This window comes from Stegostoma tigrinum, chromosome 45 (assembly GCF_030684315.1).
Source record: "Stegostoma tigrinum isolate sSteTig4 chromosome 45, sSteTig4.hap1, whole genome shotgun sequence".
Lineage (NCBI taxonomy): Eukaryota > Metazoa > Chordata > Chondrichthyes > Orectolobiformes > Stegostomatidae > Stegostoma > Stegostoma tigrinum.
This window is the reverse complement of record NC_081398.1, coordinates 14,421,122-14,444,365: the sequence shown is the minus strand read 5'-3', so window position 1 is coordinate 14,444,365 and position 23,244 is coordinate 14,421,122. Positions and strand designations below refer to the sequence as shown.

The 23,244-nt window shown below is 43.3% G+C and overlaps 1 protein-coding gene across 10 annotated transcripts in view; it reads right to left on the bottom strand.

Annotated features, from left to right (window-relative positions):
- Positions 1-12,960: 12,960 nt before the first annotated feature.
- Positions 12,961-23,244, bottom strand: part of chd3 (chromodomain helicase DNA binding protein 3) — a 118,109-nt gene continuing 107,825 nt past the window's right edge. For 9 of the 10 annotated variants that reach the window (XM_048524053.2, XM_048524050.2, XM_048524051.2 and 6 more), the window contains one exon: positions 12,961-15,405. In XM_048524053.2, the coding sequence (XP_048380010.2) occupies positions 15,302-15,405 (104 nt within the window). In that variant the 3' untranslated portion in view covers positions 12,961-15,301. The remainder of the gene's footprint in view (positions 15,406-23,244) is intronic. The other variant, XM_048524056.2, reaches the window with a different exon arrangement.

Below are 23,244 nucleotides of genomic sequence, written 5' to 3'. Positions count from 1 at the left end.
CATTTCCTGTGGTTGCAGGGGAAGGTGCCGGCTGTGGTGGGGTTGGAGGGCAGTGTGGAGCGAACAAGGGAGTCACGGAGAGAGTGGTCTCTCCGGAAAGCAGACAGGGGTGGGGATGGAAAAATGTCTTGGGTGGTGGGGTCGGATTGTAAATGGCGGAAGTGTCGGAGGAGGATGCGTTGTATCCGGAGGTTGGTGGGGTGGTGTGTGAGAACGAGGGGGATCCTCTTTGGGCGGTTGTGGCGGGGGCGGGGTGTAAGAGACGTGTTGCGGGAAATACGGGAGACGCGGTCGAGGGCGTTCTCGATCACTGTGGGGGGAAAGTTGCGGTCCTTGAAGAATTTGGACATCTGGGATGTGTGGGAGTGGAACGTCTTGTCGTGGGAGCAGATGCGGCGGAGGAATTGGGAATAGGGGATGGAATTTTTGCAGGAGGGTGGGTGGGAGGAGGTGTATTCTAGGTAGCTGTGGGAGTCGGTGGGCTTGAAATGGACATCAGTTACAAGTTGTTTGCCTGAGATGGAGACTGAGAGGTCCAGGAAGGTGAGGGATGTGCTGGAGATGGCCCAGGTGAACTGAAGGTTGGGGTGGAAGGTGTTGGTGAAGTGGATGAACTGTTCGAGCTCCTCTGGGGAGCAAGAGGCGGCACTGATACAGTCATCAATGTACTGGAGGAAGAGGTGGGGTTTGGGGCCCGTGTAGGTGCGGATGAGGGACTGTTCCACGTAACCTACAAAGAGGCAGGCATAGCTGGGGCCCATGCGGGTGCCCATGGCCACCCCCTTAGTCTGTAGGAAGTGGGAGGAGTCAAAAGAGAAGTTGTTGAGGGTGAGGACGAGTTCGGCTAGGCGGATGAGGGTGTCGGTGGAGGGGGACTGGTCGGGCCTGCGGGACAGGAAGAAGCGGAGGGCCTTGAGGCCATCTGCATGCGGAATGCAGGTGTATAGGGACTGGACGTCCATTGTGAAGATGAGGTGTTGGGGGCCAGGGAATTGGAAGTCCTGGAGGAGGTGGAGGGCGTGGGTGGTGTCACGGACGTAGGTGGGGGGTTCCTGGACCAAGGGGGAGAAAATGGAGTCCAGATAGGTGGAACAGCTCCGCTCAGTTCGCAACAAACTACTGCACCTCCCAGTCGCAAACCATTTCCACTCCCCCTCCCATTCTTTAGATAACATGTCCATCATGGGCCTCCTGCAGTGCCACAAAGATGCCACCTGAAGGTTGCAGGAACAGCAACTCATATTCCGCCTGGGAACCCTGCAGCCTAATGGTATCAATGTGGACTTCACCAGTTTCAAAATCTCCCCTTCCCCCACTGCATCCCTAAAACAGCCCAGTTCGTCCCCTCCCCCCACTGCACCACACAACCAGCCCAGCTCTTCCCCTCTACCCACTGCATCCCAAAACCAGTCCAACCTGTCTCCGCCTCCCTAACCTGTTCTTCCTCTCACCCATCCCTTCCTCCCACCCCAAGCCGCACCCCCATCTACCTACTAACCTCATCCCACCTCCTTGACCTGTCCATCTTCCCTGGACTGACCTATCCCCTCCCTACCTCCCCACCTATACTCTCTCCACCTTTCTTCTTTTCTCTCCATCTTCGGTCCGCCTCCCCCTCTCTCCCTATTTATTCCAGAACCCTCACCCCATCCGCCTCTCTGATGAAGGGTCTAGGCCCGAAACGTCAGCTTTTGTGCTCCTGAGATGCTGCTTGGCCTGCTGTGTTCATCCAGCCTCACATTTTGTTGTCTTGTCTCCTCACAGCTAATGTCAAGATAACATTCAGTGGAGGTGTTCAAAGTTGAGTGGTTTTGACAGATTAAGTTTCAAGAAACTGCAACTATTTTCACTGACATGAGGTTCAATAATTAAAACACATCTTTACAACAACCACCAAACCAGAGCTTGAAACAAGATGAATATGTTGCATGATAAGTTGTGATCTACAATACACTACCCAAAGACGGAATGAATTAGTTCCCATAGAATCTTAAGAGGTAATTAGGCAGTTAAATTGATGAGATCACCCTTCAGAGCTCTGGTGCAAAAGTTGGGGAGTAGATCTAATTGTATTGTTCAAAGGGCAAGCACATGCGTGAAAGGCTATTTACTGTATTGTGAACATTTATGTTCCCAAGTGCCACTGCAGTAATGCAAGCAGAGTGATCTGGCCAACACTTCCAGTGCATGTGCAGCATTGTCAAAACTGCTGCCTTTAAATTGGGATATTAAACTGATTGGTCAATCTGCCTTCTCATGGGAAAGGGTAAAAGATCCTCATGCTAATAAAGGAGAGATCTCTGAGCTGCTATTTATTCAAAAAATCAGCTGTTTATGGAATTGTTGTTTTCACATTAATCATCATATAGTGCAAGGTGAACGATGGTTGAAAATTACTTCTTTTGTCACAGATTCACTCAAGGCACTCTGCCTAAATGATACACATAAGGTTAGTGATAATCAGCAACCTCCACCATTCAATACAATTTTCAACTCCAGTTTCCCTCTCACTTGCCACATCCCTATATTTAAAAGCATTCACCAATGTTATCATAACTTTCTAGGACAAGGGCCAGGTGTCAACAAAACCCACATCTACTTTGTGCTAGGTAGATAGTGCCAAAAATTTGAATTCAACTGATTTGACGACAGTTCTGTGGTTAAAAACAGCTCAGCAGCATATTCCCACTTTCCTAGGACATAAGCATTGTCTAATTTGCTTGCCAAGGTCAATACAGAGTTCTGTTGAGAGGCAGTCATGTTGCTGCAGGTCTGGAGTCACATATGCTGTCAAGGACAGCAGAATTCATTTCATAAAATACACCAGTGAAGCAGATAAACTTGGGTAATAATCAGCAATTTTATGTGACCGTCAGCAGGGCTAGCTTTATATATTACAAGTTTTATTAATGGAGTTTAAATGAGATGAGCTGTCATGGTGGGATTTGAACTCACATCTGCAAAACATTAGGCTGGACCTCTGGATTACTAGCCCAGTGATGTTACCACTGTGCCATTATCAGTTCTTGCCTAATGTCCCACAAGCTGAGGGTTATAGGGGCCCTGGGCTACACCAGAGCTCTGTACTATAGGTAATGTTCTTAACAGAATTCAGTTCTGCCAGGTCACCATGATGTAACTTCAAGCAAGATTCTTTGCCTCAGTCTGCATAGGTCTGGCTCCTACCACTTAGGATAAGAATACATTCTTTCCTTTTAACTTGCTGCTCTGATCCAGGGCATGCAATTCCCTCCATTCTCCATTAGAACACAGTAGAATAAACTGCTGGGAACATAAAAAACTGACCATAAAAGCTTCTACAGGTATGCAACAAGATTTTTTAAAAAGTGTAAATCCCTATATCAGAAACATAGCAAGCTGAAGAATAAAGATGGCAGACCAATTAAATACATATTAATGCAAAAAGAACCAAAATAACATTCCAGATATGTTGGGGAACACAGGATCTAGTTAGAGAGAGAGCTGAAGGAAACTAGAATTAGTTGGAAAATTATGTTGGGGAAATTGATGAGATTAAAGGCCAATAAATCATCCTCAAGACCTGATAATGTGTACCCCAGGGTACTCAGGAATGTGGTTTAGAAATGAAAAATGGCTATTTACTAAGACTCCATAGACATTGGAGCAATTTCTGTATATTGGAGGGTTGCTAAAGTAATCCCACTTCTTTAAAAAGGTAGAGAGAAAACAAAATTACAGATTGATTAGGCCAATATTAGCATTTTCACCCCTGTCAGAGTTCATTATAAAAGATTTAATAGCAGCGCACTTGGAAAAGTGACAGGCTTGGACAGAGTCTACACAGATTTACAAATGTGAAATTCTGCTTGACAAATCTACTTTGACAGTTGATAAAGGAAAAACAGTGAACGTGGTTTATGTGGACATCCAGAGAGTTTTGATAACGTCCCACGTAAAAGATTAGCAAGTAAAATTAAAGCAAATGGGAATGGGATTAGTGTACCAACATGGACAAATAAAAAGGTTGGCAAACAGAAAAGAGTAGGAATAAATTGATCTATTCTGAGTGGCAGGCAGTGACTAATGGAATATTGCAGGGATCAATGCTTGGAACCCAGCTATTCACAATGTATATTAGTGATTTACATGAGGGAGCTAAGTGTAATATTTGCATGTTTACCAATAGCACAAAGCTAGACAGGGCAGTGAACATCAGATGAATGCAAAGATGCTTCAGTGTGATTTGGACAGGTTGAGTAAGTGAGCAAAATGCACTGCAGATTGAAGTATTGTACATATAAAATGCAGGGTTATAGAATCTGGTAGCAAAACAGCATTGCTGGTTATTATTTGAACAATTGATTGGGAAAGGGGTAAGTGCAATGAGACCTGGGTCTCTTTGTACACTATTGACTGAAAATAAACAGGTAGGTGATAAAGAAGGCAAATGGTACGGAGCATTCGTAGTGAGAGGATTAGACTACAGAAACAGGGATGTCTTGTGGCAAATGAGCCTTGATGAGACCACACTTGAAGTAATGCACTGAGTTCAGGTCTCCTTATCAGAGGAAGGATGTTCCAACTACGGAAGAAATGATTTATCTGACCCATGTATAAAGAGTGACTAGATTGGTTAGGACTATGTTCACATGAGTTTAAAGGAACGAGGGGAACCTCACTGAATTCAATGAAATTTTAACAGGGCTAGACAAGATAAATGTGACCAGGCAGTCCAGAACCTGGGAATCACAGTTTAATGACAAGGGTAGGCCATTTAGGACTGAGATGAGGAAAAATTTCTTCACTCAGAATGGTGAGCCCGTGAAGTTCCCAGCCACAGAAAACAGTTGCGGTCAAAACATTGAATGCTTTCAAGGAGTCAGATATAGTTCTTCGGCATAAAGAAATCAAATGTAGGAGGAGCAGTGATTGGAACAAGGTCAGTCAGATGGAGCTCAGAATATGAGTTCCCTGAGTAGGGCTGTTAACCTGGGCCAATCAGGGAGGCCTGGCTGACAGGTATAAACAGGAGTTACAGGGTCTCTGCTTGACACTGATGCTTTGGTCACATAGGTGATTTTCCTGATGGTGTTATGTTAATGAAGTTATTTGCACATCTGGTGGGTTTTGTTTAAAACTGTGTCTCACGTCTGCACACACATGCAAGGCTGCTGGTGAAAATGAGCACTACTGCTTAAGGATAATATTGTAGGGGAGCAACAAAAAAATATATAAACAGGAGATTAGACCAACAAAAAAAATAGGAGCGTCCATTGTTGGGAGTGGGGGCCGATGGAGTGCTATACTTCCTCTTCTATTTTGATTTAATCCCTACTCTCCCCTTCACTTTCTTCACGTAGGCTTTGCTGGTTAATGGTTCCCTGACCCACAGGGACGATTTCCTGGTGATAGAAAGTACAAAGTTTAATGCACAATAGTGTCTTTTTACTGAGTCACTGCACGTACACACAACCATTGGTGCTGTGGGGTAAAAACAAGCACTACAGCTGTATAGTGGTAAGGTGAGGAATGAAAGAAAAAACAGGAGATTCAGAATCTCTTTTAAAAAAAAAATAAACAGGCATGTCAGGGTTCTGTTCACTCTAAGAGCCAGCTCTGAGCAAGCTGGGTTCATGTCCTGTACTCTGCATGTGTAAAACAAAAGGGTGAATTGGTGTCAGGATACCAGCCTTCACAGAGTTATTTCAGTGGCAGTGAGAGATAAACACGTGCCTGAAGAGATTCACTTGCAACAATCGTCTCCGATTTGGAGTAAGCATTTCCTGCATCGTCCCGCTATTTGGGAAGCTTGACCAGTTTGATCCTGTCACAGGCAGGGCCCAGTACGTGGAAAGAATGTTTTATTTCTTTCAGACAAATGATATTGGGACAAAAAGCAATGAGTAATTCTCCTGACAGCTTGTGGATCCACAGTGTTAGTCTCCTGATCTCAAAATGTTAGGACAACTGGCAGAGGCATGAAATTTTGGTTTAACCTTAAGTGAGTTGCTGAAACCCCTTCTGGTATGTGGGATTCATTGGACAACCACACAAAAGCACCTACTAGCTGAAGTCTAACTGGACTTCAAAACATGCGCTACAAATAGCTTTATCGTTAGAAAGTGTAGCAAGTGGAGCTTATGAGTTACAGGGTATTCCAATGGAAATGGACACCTCATCTGGCAAAGAGAGCTTGGGGAACAGTCTGGGTGAATGCAATTGCATAGCCTCAGTTAGGACACATCCTGAACAGGACGACTCTAGGTCTGCCCACAGCAAAACCACAAACCAAAGCCAAGCCTCAGCCGAAGGGTTAAATTTTCTTGAATGTCCAGGTCAGCCAACCATCACAGCTGCTGTTGGTATGTGGACCTGAGTTGTGTAAGAACTCTCAGGCCAGTATCTAGGAGTACACATCCTGGTGGTTCACCTACAGCTGATTTAGTAACATCCAGATCAGAACCACTCAAAATACATGTATAGTTAAATGGGCACAGTTCTAATGCAGGTCAAGACCAGTATGGCCATATTGGAACTGAGAGATTGGGGAGAGATTGGGGAACCAGTCTTTACCAAAATTTGCTCTAGATTCCAATTCTTTAGTTTGCATAAGACCTCAGCCAGGTTGAGAACCTGCAATTTTTCAAGGAACTGATGAAGATTATCAATGAGTTAGAGCAGTGGATGGATTTTAGTAAGGCTTTCACTCATGGTTGGCTCACCCAGAGAAGTAAGATACTTAGGACGCATGGTGATTTAGGCGCTTGGATTCAGAATTGGCTTGCCCATAGGAAACAGAAGATAATGGTGGAAGTGATAATGGGAACTGCAGATGCTGGAGAATCCAAGATAATAAAATGAGAGGCTGGATGAACACAGCAGGCCCAGCAGCATCTCAGGAGCACAAAAGCTGATGTTTCGGGCCTAGACCCTTCATCAGAGAGGGTGATGGGGAGAGGGAACTGGAATAAATAGGGACCTTTCAACAGCAACTCATATTCCGCTTGGGAACCCTGCAGCCCAATGGTATCAATGTGGGCTTCACCAGCTTCAAAATCTCCCCTTCCCCCACCGCATCCCAAAACCAGCCCAGTTCGTCCCCTCCCCCCACTGCACCACACAACCAGCCCAGCTCTTCCCCCCCCCCCCCCCCCCACCCACTGCATCCCAAAACCAGTCCAACCTGTCACTGCCTCCCTAACCGGTTCTTCCTCTCACCCATCCCTTCCTCCCACCCCAAGCTGCACCCCCATCTACCTACTAACCTCATCCCACCTCCTTGACCTGTCCATCTTCCCTGGACTGACCTATCCCCTCCCTACCTCCCCACCTATACTCTCTCCACCTATCTTCTTTACTCTCCATCTTCGGTCCGCCTCCCCCTCTCTCCCTATTTATTCCAGTTCCCTCTCCCCATCCCCCTCTCTGACGAAGGGTCTAGGCCCGAAACTTCAGCTTTTGTGCTCCCGAGATGCTGCTTGGCCTGCTGTGTTCATCCAGCCTCACATTTTATTATCTTGGAATTCTCCAGCATCTGCAGTTCCCATTCTCTCTGGATGAAAATGTAGATGGATGGGTTAGCAAGTTTGCACACCACACAAAGATCAGTGGAGCTGCTGATAATGTAGAAGGCTATCAAAGCATATAATGGGATTTGGATTATAAATGATTTGGAGGAAAACATGGTTGGTCTAATTACTAAATTTGCAGATGACACAAAGATTGGTGGAATTGCATATAGTGAGGAGTGCAAGCGGATACAAAAGAATATAGATTATTTGGAGACAGAATAATGGCAGATAGAATTTAATCTGGACAAATGTGATGCACTTTACCTAAAGTACAGATGGAAATTATACAGCAAGTGGCAGAACTCTTAGGAGTATCGATATTTAGAGGGATCTGTGCATGCAGGTTCCAGGAGCACTAAGGATGGCATACTTGCCTTCATTGAAGGACCATTGCGCATAAGGATAGGCGAGTTATGCTGCAGCTTTACTGAACTTTATTTAGGCCACACTTGGAATATTGAACACAGTTCCAGCTCTCCACACTAGCTGAAAGATATGGATACTTTGAAGCGGGAACAGAAAAGATTTACCAAGATGGGGAATTTTAGCCAAGAAGCAAGGTTGCATAGACTGGATTTGCAAAAGCTTGAGGGGCGCTCTGATAGAAATTTAAAAGATTGTGAATGGCATGGATAGAGTAGAAAGTATAAAGGAATGGAGGGATATAGCCTAAGGTCAGGCAGAAGAGATTAGTTTAGTTTGACGTCATGTTTGGCACAACACCACAGGCTGAAAAGACCATTCCTGAGCTATACTTTAAGTTCCAACCTATACCAAAGAAGCCCTACAGATTAAGAGTACAACTTCAATTCCACTTGAGAAACAGATGGTTCAGTTATTGTAGTAAAAAGACTTGGCCCAAGCTTGGTGGAGTAAAATTGGTTGAGAAAGAAAGATTCAACTTGATGGCTCAACATTTTCAATAGAAAACGGTTGCTTGTGTAAAGTCTAATTAAGTACTTGGAAGAATTTTAAGGAAGGTCTAGGGACTATCAAAAGGGCCAAAACCACCTTACATGTTGACCAAGCAATTCCAAAGATGCCATTTGCCTTATGTATGGAAGTACAGGCAGAAATCTGGAGGCTTAATAGCAAAGGAATCATCAGTAGTTTGGGGAATGGGCAGCAGTCATACTGACTACGTAGCCGGACAAGTTGGTTTGCCTTTTTGGGGATTCAAACAAGTGATAAACCACTTATTGCGGCTGGATAAATACCCTTAGAGAATTTACATTCAAAACTAGTAGGACGGATGCTGCCCCTCACGAAGCGGGGCATGAGTTATGCATACCTGCAATTGCAATTAGATAAGAATTTCCAGAAGTATACTACAATTAATATCATGGGGTTTGACCCATATTCAAGACTGCCTTTTGCAGTACTTTCGGAGTGCACCACTTTCTAGCAGACAATGGTGAATATTTCGCAAAGCCTACCCTGGGTCATCATTGGATGACCTGATAATAACTGGCAAGACTAGTAGACAGCATTTAAGAGAACTAGGACATCACTCTTCAACATTTCTCCAAGCCAGGTGCTCACCTCAGGAGGGGTAATGTGTGTTCTTGGCACCCTAATTGACCTACCTGAGCTACACAGTTGACATAACTGGGTTACACATTGGAAGATAACATGATGGGTGATCAAAAGCGGTCCCAAACCCCACATCTTGTACCAGAGCTTAGGTCTTGCCTTGGGTTGATGAATTATGGAAAATTCATATGTAACCTGGCTTCTTTCCTGGCACCCATAGATTTGTTGTTTAAAAAAATAAGGGTTAGCCTTGGAAAGTCTCTCAGCCAACAGCTAGCCTTTAGAGAAGTGAAGGAGCAGTTGTCATTTAAGGTGTTGGCACACTAGGATTCCGATGTGGTGCTGACATGAAACAGCCCAGCATGGGCAAGAGGCATGGTTGATGCAATATATCAAGTTCAGGCAGGTGAGGTAGTCCTTAACAAGCATATTGATCACATGAAGGTGCAAATTCGCAAATGGCATAGGATCAAAACATACCTGTCCCTTCAGAACATCCAGCAAAGTTGACAGAACCTTTGGGTTCTCCCCCTCCAAAGTGTTGAAGAAGTCTCTAAGGATGAGATGGACACTGCAGATATCACAGCCTGAACACTGCTACTGCCTAAAGATGAATTTTGTCCAAGATGCTCTGGACACAAGAGACAGGCTAAGGTCCTATACACACCAAATATATCCGAGGCAGAGTTGGAGCAAACAGACCTGGTGCAAAACCACTCCAGGAGATGCTACAAAATGAATGAGTCTACATCCCAGGACTTTGAAGGGGAGGGATGTAACGACTGGAATGAGGTCCCCAATTGGAGTTGTTAACCTGGTCCAAACAAGGAGTCTCATAAATAGGCGTGTTGGGGGGTTCTGTTCACTCTAGGAGCCAGTTCAGAGCTAGCTAGGTCAGTGTCATCTACCTCAGAACCCCAAAATTGTGGAAGCAGGCCATTCAGCCTATTGAGTCAAAATTGACCCTCTGAAGAGCATCCCTATCCCTTGCATAACTAATCTACCCAGCCTACACATCCCTGGGCACAATGGGCAGTTTAGCATGGCCATCTTCAGCCTGTAGGAGGAAACCCACACACACACACGGAGAGAACATCAATGTGAAACTTGCACACTCAGAGGGTGGAACTGAACCTGGATCCCTGGCGCTGGGAGCAGCATTGTGCCACCTTGTGTAGTGTGTGCAAATAAAAGGGTGACTTGGTGACAGGATACTGGCCTTTGTGGAGTTATATTCAGATAGAAAGCAGTTTCAGAATTTGTGGTTGTTGGTCAGCTCAGTTGGCTAATTGGTGTGTTTGGACACTCGCCAACATTGCAGGTTCAATTCCTACATTAGCTGAGGTTTTCCTGAAGGTCCCACCTTCTCAGCCTTATCCCTTGCCCGAAACTGGTGACCCTCAGGTTAAACCTCACCATCAGTCATCTCTGTCTAATGACAGAGCAGCCCTATGATCCAACAGAACTGTGATGACTTTATTGCAGTAGCACGGTGGCTCAATGGTTAGCACTGCTGCCTCACAGCACCAGGGACCCAGTTCGATTCTGCCCTCATTCTCCGTGTATGCATGGGTTTCTTCTGGGTGCTCCAGTTTCCTCCCACCATCCAAAGATGTGCAGGTTAGGTTGGCTGTACTAAATCGCCCGTAGTGTTCAGGGATATGTAGAGTAGGGGGATGCATCTGGGTGGGATGCTCTGTAGGTTGGTGTGGGGCTGAACGACCTGTTCCCAAACTGTTGGGATTCTATAAGCTATGAATTGACTTATCAGCTATGGTCACGTATAATGGAAGCTGGCTCAAAAGGGCTAAATGGCCTACACTCATGCTTCTGTTGTCTACATTTGAGGTGCAAAATATTTGCATACCAGAAAAACCAGTCACAATTTCTGCCAATCCCTTCTACTACCTCAGGGGGCCTTAAATCTCTCTCCAGGGCATCATTGCTAGCTTACACATGATATGCCTTAGATGCAATCTTGACATTCATATTTTGAGGCTCAATTTTAAAACATTAAAACCAAGTTTGAAATAGCAGACTGGGGTAAAACAGAAGCGAAAGGGAGGAAGCCCAAAAAATCTTAATCATCCCAAACTCCAGTGGATTCTCAGTAAAACCAGTTTTCGAAAAAGCTTTTGTTGGCTGTCCCTAGTCCCCTAATCTGACCCTCAAACTATTGCTATGAAGGACTGTTAAAAGGACTTCTCCACCAAAGATGGGGGAAAACATGGAAATTGCTCTCACAGGCAACGCTCAAGGTGAATAGTATGAACAGACTGAAACACGAGGGGCAAAGAAATAGAAAGATTTACAGGTAGAGTGAGAAGCTTGGGTGGGAGGATTAAGTAGAGCAGAAACTGCAGCCCAAACAAATGGACTCAACATCCTTCTGTAACACTAATTCTATGTAACACACATTAATAAACTGGAAACATTCAGCATATGCAACACATCTCAAAGAGAACTTGTGAATTAAATGTTTCACATGCCAACAGATCGTTGGTAAGTTTCCCCTACATCTTTCAGTGATTGGCAGATTCACACGTTGCAACATCAGCTGATACCTCTTCTGTTGTAATACACTGGACAGGTTGCATATATTATGTACATTTATTTAAAAAGCATCTTTTTCCTAGCTAATCAGTTCTTAAGGGTCTCGCACCCAAAATATTAACTCTAGTTTCTCTCCACAGATGCTGCCAGATTTTCTAGCAATTTGTTTTTGTTTCAGATTTCCAGCATCTGCAGTTCTTTTGATTTTTTGCATGCATTCGTCCTGTCTTCCCTCAAGAGCATAAAGTACTGATCCAATTGAGGTAGTTTTTAAAAAGGTCATTAAAATGATTCAATAGCTTGCTTTCTTTCCATCCTATTTTGTCTAGTGGTAACTAGAGAGAAGTGCTAGGGACCCATACCCAGGATGAGGGGATAGAATTTGAAAAGGAGATTGTCTAAACAGAGGTGACATCAGGAAACACTTTCACACAGGGGTACAGCGGGTGGCGGGAAAGAAGATCTGAAACAGAAAAAAAACCATAAGAGGCTGGGAATCAATTGGAAACTGTATGAGCGATCAAAGGATTTTTGTTAGATTAAAAAGGTATTAAGGTTGGAGAAACCAAGAAAATTTTAAAGCTGCAGATCAGCCACGATCTATGTGAATAACAAAACAGGTTCAAGAGCCTGAATGAGCTCCTCCACTTCCTGGGTTTCACACTGGGCAGGGCTGAATGTGCCTCATACCAAAACCAATCTCTCAGTTTGTAACAAAAACTTGACAGAAAAACAGGAAGTGGTGTTCACTTCTCAGGCTGAATTCTGAGAAGAGTAAAAAAGCTGCTAGTGCCAGTATAACACTGCGCTATTTTAACAGCCCCGCCCCTGCACACCATCAGACTCCTCTCCCCCTCTTCTGCCATCAACTGCAAAGAAAGCACATTTATTTCTATATTATGTTTCATAACACAGGATACTATCAAAGCACTTTGCAGTCTCTCCCAAGACAGCTCCCTTGTTCTACTTTAAAAGAGGTGCCACAGGACCTTTTAGATCCACTTAAGGGGCAAATGACGTAATGCAATCTAAAAAGAGGTCACCTCTGGCACAGCAACATTCCATAATCACCATCTATCTCATCAAGCAATGTTGTTCAGGAGGCTTTGCAGTGTCATCTTGCTGTGTACAAATGAGTTGCTATCGATTTTGCTCACTTAGTAACCAAATGATTGAAGGCAGCCCAAGATTTACAGATTTACCCTTGGACCCCTGTGCAACTCATTATCCAATGGGGGTAGAGGGGAATAAAGCATATACCTGATCATTGCACAGGCCACATGGCTACAGACAACAAGAACATACAAGGGTGGCAATATCAAACATGTAACAAAAAAAAAACTTTAATGAAAAATTTTTTCAAAATATTCTTTTAAAACAAAGGATATTAAGTAATAATAGATGTCAGCTGAAACAGATTATTACGCAGACATAATTTAAAGTACACATTTTAAGTTTCCTTTCCGAAGCAGTTTTTGCCCCTGTGCCTGCTCACTACAAATGCCAAGCTGGTCAATGCGTTCCCTTGGGTTGAGGTGGGACAGAACGCCACAGATCTTCACAGCTACGGAGTCCTGAGCTCGACGAACAGAAGATCTCTGCTCAAAGCATATGGCACATCAGTTTGAGCTTTTTCCCTACCCAAACCCTTCTCCACTTCTGCTGGCGTAAACATTTCTTCCAATCTCCCACTCCCATTAGCCCTTATCCCACACATTTCAAAGCAGTCACAACCTGGCAGGGACCACAAGTACAGGGATAGAGTGCTGGAAAACTGTTCTGCCCTGTAGCAATGTCACATACCAGGGAACGAGACATGCTTATTCTCTCAAAACCAGACAGCAAGTAGGAAACATTCATCCATCCACTCATCCCAAAGTAGCAAGGCCAAAGGCCACTCGTATTTGCATCCTCATTCAGAATGTGAAGAGAGAAGACGGGGGTTGGAGGAGAAGTCAAAGGAGCAGTATCTCATTCAAGAAAGCATGAAGGTATTTCCTTTTTGAACAGTACTGGGATGCACGCAGACGTGATAGATAAATTTGAGCTTTTGCTTGATCTGCACAAGTGATACAGGAAAAGCAGGATGGTTCACCTAAGAGCTTGGCATTCTGCTCCCTCCATACACACTTAACCCATATTCCTGAGCACATCCATTCCATTAGCCTCCTCACTGGACGAAGCTAAGGCCCAACACAGTTCATGGCAAGGGACAGATTACAAGAAGAGGCTGCAGAAATTTCAACAAAAGAAAATAAAACTTTAAATTCTAATGCTTAACATATCCTTTTGAATGTAAAAATAAGCACAGAAAGTCAACAAGCCAGCATGGGACAGAGAAAGTAGAGTTCAAGATTGTGCCCAGGTTCACTGCAACAAAAACCTTACTAGAAAATATTCTAATTCCTCTTCTCACAACGCTGAATTCCCCTTTTGTCCATTGCCAAGTGTTCTCCATTTTAAATTTCAATGTCTCCAGATTCGCAGAAATTTTCATCCCAATAGTTAAGAAAAAAGTGTCATAAAATAGAACACTTGACATATGAATGAACATATGGGCAAAGGAAGAAAATTTAGCAGAATGCCAATTTCCAGTAGCTAGGCTTTTCAATCGCCTCCACCCTCCCTCAACGCAGCGTTTCTGACACTCCTTTCAGGGAAGCAAATAAATAGATTGATATAGAAACAAATTGGGATTGACAAGTAATTTGGTGCCTTGCTACCAAAATGGATACCCTAAATCTAAAACAACTGTCCAAGAGGCTAGACCAAGAGCGATCAAGCTGGAAAGATTATTTTGGAAACAGGTGTGCCTGCTGAGATCTAGGCGTGGAATCAAACCATACAATTACACCATACACCTCTATTATCCAATGAAAATGGGTTGTTCTAGTAGTGATGTAGTTATCAACCCATAAGGATCGAGAGGTGCAATACCTTTTAAAAGCTATCAATGTAGCAAGAATGACCCAGTCCATCACTTCTCACATCCAATATACAACCTACAACAGGTCTCAAGGAGGCTGGAGTGCTGCAGAGCCCAGTACATCTCGAACAGCTACAACTACATCGTGCAAAACTGCTGTACTCATTCATCTAGACTTTTACTGGGTGACATTTCTGCTGCAGCCCCCAGTTACTTGCGGCGAATATGTGGAGTCAATTTCAACTGGTTTGTTTTTGCGGATAACTCAGATTTGAGTCTCAAAGGCCAAACATACTCTCATTAGTAAGTCAAGGCAGAGGTGCTCAAATAACATCACATTTTCCAGCATTAGGGGTGATATTTGGAGCTGGAGCTTCCCCAGCTCATCCACTCAGAATTTCCGACAACGAGAGGAAGAGGAGGAAAAAAAAATTGATGATGCCTTGCATCAATATCTAAAACTACTGTGAGCTAAGATCACCAATGCACATCAACAGTGACATTCCCACCAATGTCCAAATCCAAACCATGGCGTCCTCTGGAGATTGGGAGTGAGCTAGTGGAGAGTTAAAAAGAGATCTTCAAAAATAGTTATAAACTCTCCCATTCGCTCACACCTTCTAGGGCATTAAACACACAAAACGACCACATCAACCTGTGTTTCCTCTCAAAATAAAAATATAAAACATAACCAGCATGGAGGGCAGGGACAGGCAAGGATGAGGGTTGGGAGAGTTCAATCATCTATGCATATTATTTCCCCGCTCTTCTCTTTCTTTTCCACGTTCACTCCATCCTTGCCGCTTTCCTTTTTCTCTAAGACAGAAGGACCATTGGATGCTGAAAAAGAGAGAGGGAAGATGACAGATCATTCAAGCTGTAACTAGTCATATCTGATTGACAGGATATTTCTGAAGAGTTGCTGCTGTTCTCCAGCAGGCAATTTCCAATGGCATCAACTGCCCAGATACCCTCACTAGCTTCCACATCCTTATTTTAAACCCTGCCGTTTAATGCGATTCCCTGTTCCTTTAGAGTTCTGATTCATCTCCAACTGGGTTCAGTTCCAGGCCTGCCCACCTCAGCTAGGCTGCTTTGATCTGGGAGGAGGAGAACAGATTCAGAAAGTTATACAGGAACTTAGTCTTTAAAAAATTGAGAAGACAGCTTTTTTAGAAAAATAAAAATAAATGGGATATGAGCACTTTGACATGGTCAGTGCTCATTACCACCCTCCAAGTGTCATCAAGATGGTGGTGATGAGTTGACTTCTTGACCTGTAGTTTCTCTGGTAAACCTATACCTGTGCAATTAGCAAAGGAGTTGCACAAATTAAGTATATACTCTCATGATTAAAGGATTTGATAAGAGATGCTACTTCCTCTGGAGGTGGGGTGGTCCAGAACCCCTAAATGAGAGGTTGTTCGAAAGGCAACTTCAGGATGCCTTCCTTACTGGGCAGGGGATGTGGAAATTTGGAACATTCAACGGTATTTCAATGGGGTAATCTAGAATTGTTGGTTCTGTGACAAAATCTGCTGCAGCTACTTTGTATGTACAGAACAAGTCAGCCATTTATGGCAACCATGGAGCAGGTTCTAAATTTTGTTAGATAGCAACAGAACGAAGGAAGGGGCCATTGCGAGGCTTACACTCAGCAGTGCAAAGAATAGAGATAGAGACTGAAAACCGGCAAGTCTGAGAGAGCGAGTAGACCCCACGTTAGAAGTGGTGACTTTTTAAGCCGTATTGCAGGGAAGGCAGTTGAACTGTGCAGGCTAATGAGTTACAGCCCAAGAACAGTTTGATAATGCTACCCTGTTAGAACTCTGGCCAAAGTTTTGGCAGTTCGTCAACTTGGTGTTGCACTCAGGGCTAAGGAAAAGTCCTGGAAGTTATGGCAGCGCACACGAGATTGGGTACCCAAATGGGTCAGTACAGCACAGCGCGGAGGCCGAAAGTCACAAGCAATGTCCGTTTGATAGAAGTGAGCAAGATGAGACTGCACAAGGCCAGATTTGGCCTGGTGAAGCCAGCTGCTGGCAAAAGCTGGAGGAGTTGTGACTCTGGATAAGTACCCGATTGCATTTTTTTGGAGTCCAGGTGCGCATGGACTCAAGCAAGGAGGGCGACTGACCACAACAGAAATTGTAGTTTTCGAAAGGAGGATTCAAGGCAGATAAAAGAACTGAATTCCCCTGAAGTTTGATGAGATTTGATGCCATTATTGTCTGGGGCAGGGCAGCAGGGTGGTGTTGTGGGATTGGTCTTGATTACATTTACTATTGAAAAGTGCATAGTAGGCTATTTTACCACAGTATGAGCCAGGAGATGGGATTCCCCGTCAAATTACTACTATTAAGGACACAGGTTAGATCATAACTTGACCAACAAGTTGGACCGAAGGGTCATTTCTGTGCTGTATATCTATACTATCCATTCACACCACGTTAATTCACAGCATTATAAGTAAGTTGGAAAATGATTACAAATATATACTGCTCTAACATGTAAAGTCTTATTTGTTGAAAGCCACAAAAAAAACTTTATGCCTTCATTCTCTTGGTAAGTCTGTGGAATTGGTCATCGTCCTTCTTAGTATTTAAAGTAGACAATAGTCCTGAGACAGATCGCAAAGCTGGTGCTCTGGTCATAATGACCACATCACAAGACCACAGAGGCTTCCAAAGCAATGTTGTCACCATGCTCAGACTGGAAAAGCCCGGTGACTCTTCTGCTTAGCTTTCACTGATGGATGCTCAGTCCAGAGAGAAAATAAGGAGGTGGAAGACTTACTATTGATAAATAAAGTGACTGAAAACAACCAGTTTTCTGTCCTTGCCAATACAATGAATAATGGTGAACGGAAGATACTCCAGCACACAAACCAGTTAAAACAAGTTGATGGACTTAAACAGCCGAAAAACTTTGCAACATTACATACGTTAAACTGCGTGAGAAATTGAATTACAGCACGGAAAACAGGTCAATCAGCCCATCTGATATATCTGCTCCACAGGAGTCTCTTCCCACCGACTCAGTTTCTCCAATCAGCAAATCCTTTTATTCCTTTTGCCTTTTTGTTTAACCAGCTTCCCCTTCAATGTATCCAATAATGTTCACTTCAGCCATTCCCTGTGGGAACTACTTTCACATTCACTTCACCTGCTCTCCAGAATTCCTGACTGGATTTATTCAGTTTGATGTTAATGACCCCAGTTCTGGACTACCCTCAAAAGGTGAAACATTTTCACTAACTCCAGACTATCAAAACCCACCCATCATTTACAAAGGTCTCTATTACATCATCAGGGACAAAAACAGATGTTGCTGGAAAACCTCAGCAGGTCTGGCAACACCGGTGAAGGAAAACCAAAATCAGTTAATGTTTCAGGTTCAGTGACCCTCCCTTAGAACCTGCTGAGCATTTCCACCAATTTCCGTTTTTGTCCCTGATTTACAACATCAGCAATTCTTCTGCTTTCCATTAGGCCATCCCTCTATTTCCTACAGGAGTGCACTTCCTACTGGTCAGACTTTCCTGACTACTGCAATCCCTCAGTTCTTGTGTTCTTGCTGCAGAAAATGCAAAGGAAAAACCTAGAATGTCTTCATAACCTTCTAAATCATGCGATGATTAGAAAAGACTCAAGTGCAATCAGAAACTGCAACATGAAAATTATATCAATTTCCCAGTTTTTAAATTCTATTCCTCTTGCATTATAAATGAGAATCTGCACCCTTACAGCCTGGTCCTCTGGCCCACAACTTCATTTTCCAATGAATATGTGGCCTTCCTATTCTTTGTAGAATGAATCAGCACCTACTGACCTAGCCATTTACACAAAATTCTCTATGTTCATTAATATCATTATTTTGTTGCAGTCTTCTTTAGTTATCATACCGATACTTCTCTCCTCCAAATAGTGTTATTATTCAGTATTGCATGGGCAATTGGAGTTTAAGGCTGCGTTATGCTAACAGTTGCTAGGTTGTAAAGAACTGGAGTAAGTTTTTGAAACAAAAACCATCTGCTGACATATGTTGATTATCAGGGCAGAATCACAAAAATACTACATTTCAAAAGGAAACAACCAGTTCTGAAGGGTCACTCCACCCAAAACATTAACTCTGATTTCTCTCCACAGACGCTGCCAGACCTGCTGAGCTTTTCCAGCAATTTGATTTTGTCTCTGATTTACAGCATCCACAGTTTTTGTATTTAATTAAAGCATATTCTTGTAACAAAATTACTTCCATGAGGTGTACATGTATCAGGTTAACATTACTACAGCAAACTAGGCCATTATTTTCCAACTGTCTTATTTAAAAATTCTTGCACCAGTTTCAGCCAAGTGCTCAGGATTTTATGGCCCTTGTTAAGCACAGATCAGGTCCAACAGCACCATGTCAGCACCCACTATGATGTCATTCTAAAACTAATTCCATCTGCCTGCACAGAGCACGTATCCCTCTGTTCTCCGCCTGTTTAGGTGTCTAAATGTAGGTTTAAACTTTGCTTCTACTACCTCCAATGGCTGTGTCCCAGGCACCTACCACCCTTGGAGTAAAACAAAAAAAAAAGACAACTGCTCACATCTCCTTTAAACATTCTCCCTCTTTATGCCCCATAGTATTTGAGATTCCTACCCTGGGAAAGAGACTCCAACATAACCCATCATAATTTTATATACATTCATCAGGTCACCCCTCAGCCACTGATGCTTTGGCAAAAGCAATCCAAGTTATAATACAATCCAATCCACATAACACCTTGGTAAATCTCTTCTGTACGGTCTCCAAAGCCTACAGAGTCTCTGATCAGAATGGCACATACTATTCAAGTCGTTGTCTAAAACTCATGCAGTTGCAACAGGAGTCAACTTTTATACTCAATGCTCTGGTCAATGAAGTCAAGCGTGCTGTACACCTTCATTGTTCCTTTAAAAGTGGATAAGGTGACAATGGACCTCAAGATCTGTAGATTCAAACTCCTAAGAGTGCTGCCAATTACTGTATGCTTTCCTCTTACATCACCCAAAATGCAAAACCTCAAACTCCACCTGCCATTTCACCACCCAACTTTCCAACTGATCTATATTCTGCTGTGTCATTTGACGACATTCCTCAATATTCATGACTTCATCAACTTTCAGGTTGTCTATAATCAGACCAGTTAAAATTTTTCTCCAAATCATTTGCATATATTAATAGATCCTAGCACTGATCCTTGTGGAAGATCACAGATCTCCAAGGTGGAAAAGGTGACTACCCTTTGTGTTCTATGACCGATCCAACTTTGTTTCCAATTTACTGATTCATCATGGATTTCATGCAACTTAATCTCTGAACCAGCCTATGAAAGACCTTGTCAAAGGATTAGTAAAATTCATGCAAACAACATCCATTGCCTGACCCAAAATCAATCATCTAAGCTCACAAAGCATCTTTTTCTCAAGCTGTACTCAAACTCTATTCTACCAAACAACTTTCTTCAATTTTGAATTCTTGTACATCCTTGACTTCCTATGATCCACTGCTCAGCTGCCTTGACTGTAAACTCTACTTTCTTCCCTAAACCTTGACATCTGTATTCATCTCCTTTGCTCAGAGGCTCCTTAGAAGACATCTCCTTAAATGAGTTATTGCATGGCTCATTTTGCAGGGGTGTCAATCTACAGAATTCTCTTCCCCAGAAAATTGTTGAGGCATGATCTTTAAGATTTATTCGACAGAGTTAGGTAAATTAAAGTCAAGAGTCGTACAGGATCCATGCCAACTAGATATCCTAAATTGATCTAGCCCCATTTGCCAGCATTTGGCCCATATACCTTTACACTCTTCCTACTCATATACCCACCCATAGGCCTTTATCCAATATTGCAACTGTACCATCCTCCATCATCTCATCTGGCAGTCTATTCCACACACACCAACTCTGCATGAAAAACTTTCCTTTTAAATCCTTAAATCTTTCCCCTCTCACTTTAAACATCTGCCTTCTATTTTTGAGCTCCTCTACCCAGGGAAGAGACCTTGACTATTCATCTTATCCTTGCACCTCATGATTTTATAAACCTCTACAACACCACCTCTCAGCCCACAACACTCCAGGGAGGGTAGCCCAGTTATCCTCTCTCTATACCTCAAATCCTCCAAACCCAGCAATATCCTTAAATAAAGAGATAACAAGATGTAGGGCTGGATGAACACAGCAGGCCAAGCAGCATCGGAGGAGCAGGAAGGCTGACATTTCGTGCCTAGACCCTTCTTCAGAAAATTTTCTAATGGAGGGTCTAGGCCCAAAACGTCAGACTTCCTGCTCCTCCGATGCTGTTTGGCCTGCTGTGTTCATCCAGCCCTACACTTCGTTATCTCAGATTCTCCAGCATCTGCAGTTCCTCCTATCTCTGAAACAATATCCTTATAAATCTTCTCTGAACCCTTTCAAGTTTAACATCTTTCCTGTAACAGGGAGGCCAGAATGGAATGCAGTATTCCAAAAGTGGCCTAACCAATGTCCTGTACAGCCTTAATATAACATCCCTGTTATATAACAGATATAACTCTTCTACTGAACACACATACAAGGGAGTTGAGCACATTGCTTTGGGGCAGAACCCCAGAAAATGGGATCGAAACCACGACCACATCACCCTTTTTTTTTGAATGGCTAGGCAGGCTGAAAAGGGCCCCAAGATGACTTCTAGGTCCCGTGTCCCTGTGCCAAGCTTCTGTCTTCTAACATTCCTGTGGCCACCTTGGGATTCTCGATCTCCTTTAAAGACTTTGATTTACTAAGGGTGAATAAAGTCTATGATCTTCACCGACATAAAATTAGAGCTCTGATTGTATTTTCACACCTGTTATTGAAATCAATATTTGTCTTTATAATCTGCTCAATCCTTTCGTGAATCAGCCATCTGTCAATACTAAAAGCTCCGACTGAACACTCAATTATGCACCTCACCATTATGACAACAGATATGATACCACATTACAGTTCCAATAAAAATAACACAAAGATGCAGGCCATTCAACCCACTGTGCCATTTTTGTGAGCAACCTATCCAACTAGGTCCTGCTCCCACACACCCATCTTTCCTGATAGACCAATAAACCTCTCCCCAGCTGGCTCTTTTCACAATGAAGTGTCCCTGGTAATGGCCTCCAGCAGTAAGAGTATGAAAGCTGCTGCACATGGTTCCAATGCTTTAGAACCAAGGTGATGACAATGGCTGGTGGGATTTCTCCTGACCTGCTTACCCAGCTGAAATGTCTACCTGTGTATCTATGCAGGTACTTGTGAACAGCATTTTACTGAGAACAGGATGAGGCAGAGATAGAAATCAGAGTTCAAAGTACAGATTACTGTTTCTGTGCTATCAGTGGCTCTACTAGCAATTCTGTCGCATTCCCAGCTCACTTGCAGCCTCTAGTGACAATTAGTAGGAATGGAGTGAGCTAGTTCGGCAAAGCTGAACTTAATGACAACCTAGTATTCATTCTTGCTCATGTTAATCAACTGACTGGTGGTTCCAGTGAATGGTATTAGACTGGCGGTGAGCTAGTTTCCATCTCCAATGCCACCTCAATGTTTGAAAATGCCCTGAAAAGCAAGGTCAAATTTAATCCATTCCCTTGATGGACCATTAGGTGAGGCGCCAACAGTTTCCTCAGCACTTCCCTCCATATCTACATCGACAGGAAAGCTTTACTGGCACCAACAGAAGTTGTGGCTCTTCTCCAAAACTGAGACATAAAAGGTTATTGAATCTTACAGGACATCACTATTCTGACCTACCAGCAAAAAGACAGTGAACAAAAGAAGAGTGGGAAGCCTGGTAATTTATTTTTGACTCCAGGAATAAACTGCCCTGGTGCCCATGCCAAACTATCTTTGTAGAGACACAACTTAATGTTACAATTGGGAGACAGTAACAACTGCTGAAGCTGGAGTCTGAGATAACAGTGTGGAGCTGGAGGAACACAGCAGGCCAGGCAGCAGAGGAGCAAGAAAGCTGACATTTTGGTCCCGACCTGAAACGTCAGCTTTCCTGATCCTCTGATGCTGCCTGGCCTGCTGTGCTCCTCCAGCTCCACACTGTTATCTTAACATTACAACTGAACTTTAATTGTCAAAGACGAGTAGAAAGTGCCTGCAAGATTCTTAATTATCCAAATATGCCCATAATAAAACAGTTAACAAGTCATTTAAACTTTATACAATCCAGTGTGTGAAATGTTGACTTAAACGAAATACCATTGCTAAACACACACAAAAAGGTAGTTAGCGATTAATATTGCAAAAATTCACAATAACCCTCATGTTGAGGATGTTCCCTTAACTCTTTAAAGAAAGGCACTGGTTTAATAGTGGACAAGTCCCCCAAACACATGATGGACAATTTAATTTCAAACCTAAAAAATCTTAAGAGTTAATAATCACTAGTTTTAACACATGGTGTGAAACCGTTCACAATTCTGCTTCAGTGCTGTGAAAGGTATGGCAGAAAGCATGCAAAGTTGATGAATGAAGATACCTCCAGAGTTACTAAATCTGGGACATGCATATGGAGAAGCAGGCTCAAAAGCTGCCCCACAGACAAGAGATAGACTGCAAACAAGGCAAAATGGATAGAACTCTCACCAGCAGAACTCATGAAGGAAGTCATGAAA